This window comes from Schistocerca americana, chromosome 1 (assembly GCF_021461395.2).
Source record: "Schistocerca americana isolate TAMUIC-IGC-003095 chromosome 1, iqSchAmer2.1, whole genome shotgun sequence".
Classification (NCBI taxonomy): Eukaryota; Metazoa; Arthropoda; class Insecta; order Orthoptera; family Acrididae; genus Schistocerca; species Schistocerca americana.
In genome coordinates, this window is record NC_060119.1 from 595959679 (window position 1) to 595972706 (window position 13028).

At 42.8% G+C, this 13028-nt stretch overlaps 1 protein-coding gene across 3 annotated transcripts in view; it reads left to right on the top strand.

Moving 5' to 3' along the window:
* LOC124606851 (helicase domino) overlaps positions 1 to 13028 on the top strand; it is a 402945-nt gene that overhangs the window by 19978 nt on the left and 369939 nt on the right. For all 3 annotated transcript variants that reach the window (XM_047138941.1, XM_047138934.1, XM_047138951.1), the window contains one exon: positions 1095 to 1779. In XM_047138941.1, the coding sequence (XP_046994897.1) occupies positions 1095 to 1779 (685 nt within the window). The remainder of the gene's footprint in view (positions 1 to 1094; positions 1780 to 13028) is intronic.

Here is a 13028-nt window from a genome sequence, read left to right on the forward strand (position 1 = left end):
TGAAAGGAAAACAGTGTATCACTTACCACTTTTTTTCTGTTCACACAGTAAAAAGATGTTTACATTTATTACTTCTTTACATCTGACTCTATATCCAACACATTTTGCAGACAGTAAATGGATATATCACTGAATGGACGTACAAAATTATATCATTGTGCAACACATAGTAGAGAAGATAGGGTGTCGTATACACAGATGAATGTAAAACCAGCTTTTCTTAAAATACTGTGCAAGTTACCCAGACTGTACTCATCCAGTATTAGATAATGATAACACTTTGTACTATATTTAATGCACTAACTCATTTGTAAAGCAGTTGAACAATGGAAAATCCAGAATGAAATGCAACAATATTATGAATAGAGTAGTTGCTATTCACCATATAGCGGAGATGCTGAGTCGCAGATAGGCACAACAAAAAGACTGTCACAGAATGAGCTTTCGGCCAGCAAGACCTTTGTTGGAAAAAGACAGCGCGCGCGCACACACACACACACACACACACACACACACACACACACACACACACAAAGTGAATGCAGCTCTCTCACACGACAACACAATTTGTGTGTGTGTGTGTGTGTGTGTGTGTGTGTGTGTGTGTGTGTGTTTCCTTTTTTTGACAAAGGCCTCATTTTATGACGGTCTTTTTTGTTGTGCCTATCTGCGACTCAGCATCTCCACTATATGGTGAGTGGCAACTATCCTTTTCGTCATCTGTAAAGTAGCTGGATGTTGGAAGCTGTTTTATACATATAGATTCAGTTCTTCGTAGAATTAGGGTTGGGGGATTACTTCTAATCACTAGAAATGTAAGAGTGCTTCATCATAGATGCTAGCAGATTGTGGAATTAGTCCATTTTGAAATCTAAAATGTTCATTATATAAATTTTTATAAGTTTATTATAATCCACTAATTAGTTGCATGAGCAGAGTTGGTAAGCATCTCCCCTGTGGGTATGCACTACAGCATATTTGAGCAATTAGTTTAAAAAGAAAAATGAAAAATAGCTTGCAAAAATTATGCTCACATCTCTCTCTTCATTTTTGGCATTTGTATTTCATAATTTTAATGGACTCTGATTTTTCAGGTGATACCCACAATTGCGACCAGTAATGCTACAATTCAGCAAGGAGGAACAACTCGGATAATAAATATTGCTCCATCTAGGAGACTGAGTGTATTGGGAGTGCCTCAAGGACATGCTGGAAGCCTACAACTTACGTCAAACAATGCAAATGGCAGTGAACTTCCTGGAAGAGGAACTGTGTCCTTGGTTGCCATTGGTCAACCAACTATGGCAACAGTTTCATCATCACATCCCACCCTCGTCAGTTCTTTGTCATCACCACCGAGACAACGAGCAACGACACCAGCGGGACGTCCGGGTGTTCAGCAGGCTGCAGTGCCGCGGAAGAGGGCCAGACTGTCTGACCTTCAGGAACGCCCTCCTCCAAATGAGGAAGTTGCAACCATGCGCCATAGTGTTCAGGAACAAAAGACAATACGCATGCGTGAACTGTGTGAACAGTATGCGGAGCATGCTGCTGAGGCCTTTTTTCTACAGGCTGGAGGCAACATGATGGACTATCACATATGGCGTAAAAAGCCATCCACTCCACAGTTCCTACATTTCCTTCGTACTCACCGCCTCGATCCAGACGATGATGATGAAGACCTCACACAGCAACTGTCTGCTACTGTAGCAAATGCTTCACAGAATGCAGATTTGAAAGTGCCTTCGTCTGTTTCATCTTCACCAAGTCCAGTGCAAGGTAATATCCTAATTGAACTGCATGTGTTAACACTTACGTAGAGTCCTGGATCCAGATAACATCTCTTCTTAATGTTGTAAAAGTGGTGTTGTTAACTGCCATAAAAATGTGGATTTTCAGAAAATATAATTATTGTGAACAACATCCATAATTCTGACTCTGTTATTCGTGTCATCCTTGTATAGATTGGAATATTCTAGAGTAGCTTACATTTTACTAGTAAAGGACTTTGCCATTTGAAACATGTCAAGATTTATTCACTTTGAAAGTGATGTATTTAATTATACTGAACTAGCAACCTGCCTCAGCTTTGCACAGGATGCACTTATACCGCAGAAAAATTAGAAAAAAAAGAGAAACTGCAAATGAGGGAAGCAAATTATAATTTTTGAAACTTCGAGAAATACTCATATGCAGTAAGAAACATAGAAGTTGTCATGTGTGTGCCCCCCTCGAAAATAGGTCAATTATTTTCAGTTTTTAAAAATTAGGCCACTTCCTTGCATTTTTAAAATTTTTGCACAAAGTGGTTCATATTCAGAAGATAACTGTAATTTCAAAAATATTCCTCATAAAAGTTTACACCTAAAAGCCAGAATAACTGTTTTAGAGATATAACAGTTGGAATAGTATTCTGTCAATGCATATTTTTTGCAGGTTTCATGATTTTTTAAAAAACAAGATTAGATGCCCAACAATGAAAATGGCAAGTCCCTATTCACTTGTCATTCTCATAACACTGTCGCTACGGTATTTCCGTAAATATTTCCAGTGTCATTGATGTTATGTCATAAACTTGTTTAGGATGTGTGGGGCAGTTCAGTTTTTTGTGTTGTGTAGTGTTTCTTCTTACTGTCTTTCCTGTGGACTGTAAAAAGAATAATACTGGTCCCTACGCTTGTTTTATTTGCGGTACATCTATTTTGGAAGGAGAGACATCAAAAATGATGGAGGGTCTCTTTGATACTTGCAGAATGGAAGGATAAGGCCCACACTCTTCTAAAAATGTTGGAGTGATTGAAACTATGTCAACATAATGTGAAGAAACTAATTAACCACAAAGCTACACATGCAGATGATAGAAGTTTAAGATCGTTTTTGTCTTATATTTTCAGTTTCAAAAAAGATTAATATGTACTGAAAAATGTGACTTAGAGGCTTGGGAAAAAAACCCTATTGTGGAATGTTTGAAGTTCGTTCTTTAACTTTGGAACACACACTGCCTGAGAAAGCACAGGTACACGAAGACAATTTTGGTAGAAAGGTTACCAAATGCATCAACAGTGTTTTGTGTTTAGTAGCTGCAGAAGTCCATTATCATCAAGATTGCTATGCTGACTCCTCCATTGTTTGAAAAAGTGGCTGCTTTAATTATACCAACTCTGATGCTGCTTTTCAAGAAGTTTGAAACTTTGTAGATTCATCAAAGGAATGTCAGTTTTCACTGTACAGTTTACTGCAGTAAGCCAATGAATGTCCCCCTATGGGTGGGAGTTAGGATAGGCCCATTGTATTCCTGCTTGTTGCAAGTGGCAACTAAAAGAAGTCTCCTACTTTTCAGCCTTCAGTATTATGGTCCCCTTTAGAGTTAGACCTCAACACTTCCAAATTTTTCAAAAGTGCAGGCCATTTGGGGAAGAATTCCTTACGTGGTGTGTCATATAGACCTTCTGCACCTATTATTTCATGGCTCTGCAACTCCACTGATAATCTAGCTAGTTGGGTGAGTACACCTTATGGGGTATATAATTTACTTCTGTTGTCTGCTGTCCTCTTTTGCCCCCATGACAATATTAGATTTCTTTGCACCCAATATCCATCACGGTAGCCAGTCTGTTGTGGAGGGGCCAACTTTTCCCCTTTTGGTTGTAGCCCCCTGACAACATAGGAATATCACACTGCTGATGCCTGCGCTGCAACTTCCCCATGTATGCCAAGGAGTGGATGCCTTTCTACCTGGGACATCAGAACTATGAGCAATGGCCATCCTGCCAGGTTGCCTTTGCTGAGTCGGGGTACTGCCCGTGGGGAGAGCCCTAGGTTGGAGTGGTGGCATTAGGGCAGATGATCCACAATGAAGCGGACCAAGACAACTTTTGCTGGTGACCAAATGTCCCCCAGCAGTCTCTAAGAAAGTGAAGGTAGACTAAAGAGCCAACTCGCATGACCCCATATCATTCCTCTCCCTAACTATGCTATGGGAGGAAAGGAGTGCAGCGAAAAAATAGCAGTATTCACCTCGGTATTTGGTATGCAGCAGAACCGATGGGGATCTTTTCTGGTTACAAAGCCTCTATTTTTAGTAGACAATCTATAGGATAAGTTTGGGGAAGTGACAGTGCTGTCCAAAATGTGCAGTGGATCTGTCCTCGTTCAGGCAGCATACACAACCCAGTCACAGTCTTTGCTTGCCTGTGACAAGCTGGATGATATTCCCATTTCCATCACTCCCCATAAAAGCCTAAACATGGCCCAAGGGATTATTTTCCATTGAAACCTCGTGTTGCAGTCTGACGACGATTTATGTGCCAATTTGGCAATTTAGAACGAAGGGGTGTTCACCTTGTACAGCAAATTTATAGGGGACCTAAAGATAATAGGATTATTACCAGTGCCTTCATTTTGGCCTCTGTGGGTGATTTGTTACCTGAAAAGGTCATGGTGATGGTATACCAATACGACATAGAACCATACATGCCCCCCCCCCCCTTCCACCCCTCTCTTTGTGATGCTTTAAATGCTGGAAATTTGCGCACATGTCTTTGCATTGCAATTCCAGCACCACATGTAGAGACTGCGGACGTCCACTGCATCCGAATACTCCATGTGACCCTCCTCTCTCCTGTGTCAACTGTAGAGAGCACCACACTCTCCCTACTTTGTGGAGTGCACAGTACTCTGAAAGGAGAGGAAAATTACGGAGTGCAAGACCCTTGAAAAGCTGACTTACTGAGAGGCTAAACAGAAATATGAAGGGTTGAACCCCATTTGAATGCTATCATCCTGTCATCTTAATACTACGACATCGCCCTCGCTGGCAATGGTAGTCTCCTCGGCTAAGCCTATAGTGGGCCCTCAGGGCAGCCCAACTGCATCCCCCTCTTGGTGATTGGGGCATCTCTTCCATTGATAACTGCTCCCCCCCTCAAATGCCATGGCAGTAGGTCCCGATCCCCTTATCCACTAGCCGGAGAAGCAACAGCCTCCACTGGCTCTCACAGTGAAGGGTCCGTTGGATCTCTACCTTCCAACATCTCCCCCATGCAAAAGAGTATACCAGCCAGTGCCTGAAGGAGCGAAAAGCTGTTGGTTGAAGAGCTTCACAGTCTTCATCTGTACCTGAAGTTACATTGGAGAAGCCCTCCCAACAAGCCACTTAAGGCCAGTGAGGGGGCAAGCTGACCAAGACGAAGACTGTAAGGAAATGAGAGACTCCAGTGGCCCCCACATGTACCCTCCCTATCAGCTTCACATTTGAGGATGAGGTGGAGATTTTAGCATTCCCCGAGGACCAAGATCTCACTGACACCTCAGCTGCAATGGAAGTGGTGGATAAAAGTACTCAATTGGTGGCGGTAGGTGACCATGAGGCCTGAACTGCCTCCTTGGTCCCTTCAAGCCTTCCCCCACAGCAGTGGAATTGTGGCTGTTTCCTCCACCACCAGACAGAGCTGTGACAACTCTTAAGCATTACACCTGCTTTCTGCATTGCCCTTCACAAAATCTGGTTTCCAGCAATGCGGGTCCCCGCCCTTTGTGGTTATCGGGAATATTACAAAAACACGAAATAACTATAACATGGTGTCCGGTGGAATATGTGTATATATATGTCCTTACCTCCGTATATAGCGAACCTATGCCCCTTCAAATACTTTCGAAGCTGTAGCTGTCAGGTTGAGGACAATGCAGGAAATTGCCATCTGCCTTCCTCCAGATGATGACATTCCACAACATGTCTTGGTTGCACTAGTTTCTCAACTCCCCCCACGTTTCCTGCTTTTGGGTGATTTCAACACCCATAATGCTTGGTGGGGTGGAACCAAGATTACTGGCTGTGGTAAAGATGTAGAGATTCTATTAACTCAACTCTACTTTTGCCTCCTAAATGCAAGTGCCCCCACTCACTTCCGTGTGGTGCGTGGCACATACTCGCCGATTGATCGCACTGTTTGCAGTCCTGGCCTTCTACCATCTATCCATAGGTGAGCTCACGATGACTTGTGGTAGTGACCACTTTCCGCTCTTCCTGTACCTCCCCCGGCATCACTTACCTGGATGCTTGCCCAGATGGGCTCTTACCAAGGTTGACTGGGATGCTTTCACCTCTGCTACCACCATTGGATCTCCATTGGGTGGCAACATTGATGTGGTGATTCAGAACACTACTAGTACCATTGTTTCTGCAGCTGAATTGGCAATCCCTTGTTTCTCAAGTTGCCCCTGGCAGAAGACAGTGCCTTGGTGGTCACCAGGAATCGCAGCAGCCCTCCAACGTCCAGCAGCCCTCCAACGTTTTAAACGGCATCCATCCCTGGACCCGTGCCCGAGTCCATCAGCTAATCAAATGACAGAAGTAGGAGTATTGGGAATGATATGTCTCCACAATTGGAACACTAACCTCTCCGTCCCAGGTTTGGACTAAGATCAGTTGCCATTATGAATATTGGACACATGTAGGTATAACTGTGATTTCCATGAATCGAGCTATCTACACCGACCCAGACGCAATTGCAGAGCGTTTTCCTGGGTATTATTCACAAACTTCTGTGTCTGAGAATTACCAACCTGCCTTTCATACCCTAAAACAGCGAGTGGAACGACAATACTTGTGTGTTACTGCCCACCACCCTGAGTTATATAATGCTCCATTCAGTGAGTGTGAATTTTTCAATGCTTGTGGACACTGTCCCAAAACAACTCGTGGGCCAGACCGTATCCATCCTCAAATGCTTAAATGTTTAAAAACATCTATCAGAGGATTACCAGTACCACCTCCCTGTCATCTTCAACCACATCTGGAGCGATGGCAAATTTTCATCACAATGGCAAGAATGTATCATGGTTCCAGTGCTAAAACTTGATAAGAACCCACTACATATAGATATCATCCTGTTAGTCTCACCAATGTTCTGTGCCTGCTGCATGCCAGCAGTTGTGTGCCTTGAGCCTCAAGGCCTTATGACTCCATCTCAGGGTGCCTTTTGCCAAGGTCACTCCATCACTTACAACTTGATATACCTGGAGTCTGACATCCAAAAACGCCTTGTCCTGCTATCATCATCTTATTGCCGTCTTTTTTGACCTGACGAAAGCCTAGACACCACCTGGTGGCATCACATCCTCGCTACATTGCACGAGTGGGGTCTCTGGGGCCCGCTCCCAATTTTTATACAGAACTTTTTATCGCTCTGCACCTTCAGCGTTTGAGTCAGTGCTTCACACAGGAGCCCCCATATCTGAGAGAATGGGGTCCCAGAGGGCCCTGTACTGAGAGCCCCTCTCTTTTTAGTGGCCATTAAAGGCCTCACAGTAGCTGTGGGGTCGTCAGTATTACCATTTTTGTGTGCTGACGACTTTCACATTTCCTTTTGCTCCCCTACAGTTGATGTGGCTGAATGTCGCCCACAGGGAACCATACAAAAGATGCATTAATGGGCCCTAACCACGGCTTTCAGTTTTCCGCCGCCAAGACTTACATCATGAACTTTTGTCGCCATTGCACAGTTCACCCTCACCCACAGCTTTATCTTGTGACAATATCATTAATGTTGTGGACTCTTATCGCTTTTTAAGCCTGGTTTTCAACACCTGCTTTGTCACCATAAGCAGCACCGTAACATTCTTCAATGCCTGAGTCATGTCTGGGGTGCAGATTGCCCTAAACAGTTACTGCTGTACAAAGCCCTTGTACAAACCCATCTTGACTATGGAAGCCTGGCAAATGGTTCAGTGCCACCCTCAGCACTGTGGATGCTGGACCCTATACAACATTATGGAATACGACTTGTGATGGGACCTTTTTGAACAAGCCCTGTGGACAGCATGATCATATAAGCTGGGGTTCCTCCATTGCGGATCAGACAACAACAACCGCTTGCCAATTGTACCGTGCACCTTCGGAGCTCGCTTCAATATCGAAATTACTATCTCCTTTTTCCCTAACACGGCAAACCATCTGCAACAGTGGGCTAGATCAGGGATTACAATTGCCACCCCTGTCCAGTTCCTTTTTACTGAACGCGAGTCTTTCCCTTTACCACCTCTCCTCTGGGTCCACTCACATATACCTCCAAGGTGTATACTTCAACCACAGCAGTCTTCCGCCACCTATTTCCCTCTATTCTTGACATGTCCCAGGGTAGAGGAAATTTTCACTGATGGTTGATGGTCATATTGGGTTCACTTCTGCTCATGGAGGGTATAATGAACAGTGCTCCTTGCCAGATGGCTGCAGAGTTTTCACTGCAGAGTTAGTTGCCATCCCTTGAACTCTTGAGCATACCCGCTACAGCACCGGTGAGTCTTTCCTCACCTTAAGTGGCTCCTTGAGCGCCTTACAAGCTCTCAACCGGATATATTCTCACCATTCTTTGGTAATGGCTACCAAAGAATCTGTTTACGTCCTCAAACAATGTGGCCAGGCAGTGGTTTTCATATGGCCCCCGGGACATGTAAAAATCCTGGGAAATGAACTTGCTGATAGGCTGGCCAAAGAGGCTATTCATAAACAGAGTCTGGAGATTGGCACAGCAGAAAGTAATCTCCTATTGGTCTGACATCGTAAAGTTTTGGGCTATGGAATGTGGAATGGTGCTCCCTGACTTTGCCAAATAAGATACTTATGTAAAGGAGATGACGAATGTGTCGTTCTGCATGTGAGCCTATCACAAGGACTCCATTGTCCTTTGCCGGCTCTGCATCAGTCATACTTGGCTGACTCACTATCAACTGCTGTGTCAATGAGGGCCTTTCTCAGTGTTGCTGTGGTTCACTTTTGACAGTGGTCCACATCATGTTGGAGTGTCCATCTTTAGCCACCTTGAGACGGACTTTTAATCTTCCTGACACACTACCTGTGGTGTTAGGTTACAATGCCTCTGTGGCTGATCTACTTTTAAATTTTATTTGAGAGAGGTGTTTTTTCACTCAGTCTAAGAGTGGCCTTCTCTTCCAGGCCTTCATCCTACCTGTGTTTTATCCTGCCTCGCTCCCTTTCGTGCTGCCTGTTCGAATTAGTGTTCATCTTTTCACCATCTGTGTTTCTCTTGCTTTCTGCCTTTAGGCTGGGGATTTTAGTGTGTTCTAGAATGGCTGGCTCATCCTTTTTTATTCTTGCCATCAGCCAGTCAAGGCCATCTACTTTGTTGTTTTTAATATCTTTTATTGTTTTTTTCCTTTTCATTAATGTTTTCAGTTTTGGCTTTATACTTTTATTTCCTTCTTCAATGTGGTTAGACACATAGTTTTACACTTTTTGTTCCTTCCCTGAATTTCAAGCAATAGGGTTCCTTTGGGAGTATGGTTTTAATCTGAGGCCTGTGTGACTAAGAAAAAAGGAAATGATAACCACGCAGCGTAGTCTCTTTAATCTCCAAACCAACCACCAAGCCAGAGAATGTCTTCCAGAAGGAGATAAAATAGCCATAAAGACGCTAAAATACAAATTGACTGAATACTACAGTCTCGGAGTCCTGTTAGCCACAACGCGCACCTCTCTCCCTACCCCCATTTCCCTTCCTCCGTTGTTTGTTTTCGTGGCAGTGGCTGCAAACTGTTCAACCAGTGTACAATGGATGCGCTATCAATGAAAAAGATAAGTGTACGAAAAAAGTGGAAATAGCTGAAGACATTAACCATGAAAACAGAAGAATGACTCCTTACAGAATTGTCAAATATCCAGAAATCACCGACTTGACTGAGAGTGCTGGTGTTATGATTCTTGAAACTATACAAGAAATTGTGTAGGGTGTGGTTGTGTCAAAGAAGAAAGGTAGTGAACAATCCCATGTGAGAAAATGTACAGCAATATTCCACGTGATTGTCTGCTAAGAGCCTTGATTTATTAATCTCCCTGTTGCAGCTTGGTCTTGCAGTGTACTTGTTTCATAAAATGAGATCAAAAACCATTGTTGAAATTGTCTCAAACATGGATTTCTGCTCTTCCTAGAGTAGTATGGCTTTTGAGGCTTCTGCTGTTCAGTTATAGAAACCAGGTATTTCTCATTATTTGTTCTCGAACAATGACAGATAAAAGTACATTTAATGTTATGGGTGGAGTCAGGTGTATGACTGCTGGAAGCACTGCAAAAAATCAGAAAGTAATAAAACTCTCTCATCTACAACTCTAATAAAACATCAAGTGCCCAAAATATTATAAGGAGTGATCAAAAAATCGCTGTTTGAGGGCATTGTTGCAGCCTATATGCGTTGTGGCACAACTCCAACGTGGGTATGTAAGTACTGTGGATGAGTGTGGTATTCATGTCTTTCAACATGCATTTAGTAAATGCGGAAACATGAACTATGCAACCAACTTGCTGTTATTCTTTTCTTGGGTGCTGTAGGACAAACACCAGTAGACATTCACATAGGAGAAGGAAGAATGTGTATGGGGCAGCACGTCTGTTGAATACCATACCTGGGAAAACTGCTGCGACACGGGATGCTGCTGCTTCACGATAATGCATGTCCCCATATTGCAAATGTTGTAATGCAGATTTTATGCTATCTCAAGTGGGAGACACCTGAGCACCCACCCTATATTCCTGATGTCTCCCCATGTGGATATCACACCTTCAATCTCTTAAAAAGGGCCTTGAATGGTCAATGATTCTTGTTGGACAAGGATGTGCACCAGGCTGTTAAGGACTTTTTCACACAGCAGGGCACAGTGTTTAACCAAATGGGTGTTTTCAACCTGGTGCATCAGTGGGATGATTGCCTCAGTGCTCACATAGATTTTGCCAGTTTGGCATACCAATTCTGGACTGTACACCTGCGAACAGATACTTCTTTATTACCCTATTATACTATGCTATCGTTCTGAAGGCAGGATAGAGTTGGAATTGAAAAAAATGTTCTGTGGAATTCCAACTCGGAAGGAAATTCATTAAAGTGACAGTGCCTTGCAATCATGATTTTGCTTGGATGATGGGGAAGTTCTTACGGCAACCTTCTAGTCCTTCTTGGCGGAGTTTTACGGAGAAAATTACAGCTGGTGAACCTTACACTAAATTGCAGGTATTAGCATTTCTCTTCAACAACAACCCACCCATAGTTTGTAACACCATATTAACTGTTTTATCTTATGCCATCACGAAGATTAGGTGAATTGTACAAGAAACCATTTTTGTGCCAGTTGACTGACCACTCTACATGAAAGCTAAAGATATATTTGCTGTGGAAACTAACAGAGAGAATGACCTATTTTCTGATATAGTTATGCGATTAAAAGGCATTCATTCAATTGGTAATATCTTTTCTAGGAGCAAGAGGTTTTTTAATGAAAGACAGCAGAGTCTCAACTATTGGAGAATATGCTGCTGCTTTTGTTCCCCACATACTTATTGCCATGCATACCCAAGGACAGTTCAGGCTAACTACACAGTATTATGTGCTCCTTCCACCATCAGAGTGGAAGAAATGCCAGTGATGGGGAAAGAGGAGCAACATTTTAAAGATTGTCTTTCTAACTTGAGGTGAAAATACTCCAGCCTTCAGCAGTGTGGAAAAAGGTCAAGTGATAGAAAAGCTAATGAATCAATCTGTTGACACAATGGATGATATTAAGCTAAGCAAAGAAGGAAATCTTCACAGTTCCACATATAGTATTGCAAGACATTTCATGCAGGCTGAGTGCAAGGGAACTACATATACTTGTACATTGTGTGAGAGCTATACTCCTCTTCCATACAACTGTACATTTTCCTTATGCTAAGACATGCAAGTTGTTGGCTTGGAAAAGCTGAAAGAAATCATGAACCCATGGAATGAAATTTTCACTCTGCAGGGGAGTGTGTGATGATACGAAACTTCCTGATAGATTAAAACTGTGTGCCAGACCGAGACTTGAACTCCGGACCTTTGCCTTTCGTGGGCAAGTGCTCTACCAACTGAGCTACCCAAGCATGACTCACGCCCCATCCTCACAGCTTTACTTCCACCAGGTGGAAGTAGGAGACGAGGTATTAGCGGAAGTAAAGCTGTGAGGATGGGTTGTGAGTCGTGCTTGGGTAGCTCAGTTGGTAGAGCACTTGTCCGCGAAAGGCAAAGGTCCCGAGTTCAAGTCTCGGTCCAGAACTCAGTTTTAATCTGCCAGGAAGTTTCATGAACCCATGGAGTTTAATTAATTCATCAATGACAGCTTTCTCACAGTTTGAGGCTCTGGTAAGTATTGGCACAAAGTGTAGACCACTATGGTGATCGGACAAGTCTAATGAAGAACTTGAAGTTTTGGGGGGTGTTCCACATGGAAGACATTTCAGTGACAGTGTGTTAAACAGATGGATTTGTGGAATGCCAGTAGGCGATCACATATCTGAAGCAATGGAACAGTTCTGCAATGTACATTCTGTCTCCAGTTTTCAACCTGTTGAATTGAGAAGTGGTCGGATAGAAATTGATGAGAAATTTCGCAAAACATTTCACCCATGGCTGCAACAACATGCCTGTGACCTTCTTTTAGCAAAATTTCACCAGAAGTATTTTTTTGTCATAATGGGTGTCTTCTAGAAGCGATTTTTGTAAAAATTGGAAGGAAAGGTAGAAAAAAAAATGAATTAGGGGTTGTGGTGGATGATGCTCACCCAGTAGGTGAGGGAATTTTTATTTTTATGCCTGATACTACTACATCCACTGTGAGTATTTTCCGAAAGTTCAAAAACTTTATAAATTATTTCACCCATTTTCCTAATTTACTTTGGGTATAAGTATGTATGGCAGGATAACTTGTCAGGTGTAACAGTTGTAAATTATTTTCACAAATCTTCCTTATAAATCAATCTATTAGTGAGAACCGTATCAAAATCCCCGCAGTAATTCACACACAGACAGGAAAACGCTGCGGGGGACTTAAATTTATGTTGTGCAGATGTCTTGAACAAAGGTGTAGGGGACTGATATTGTACATGTATACTATTTGTGTGAAGAGAATTTTGAGCGAAATTCAGAATCAGAATTTTATTATCTCATTAGTTACATACATAAAGCATTGAATTAATGTACAGAAGACTCATCAGTATACATAATGC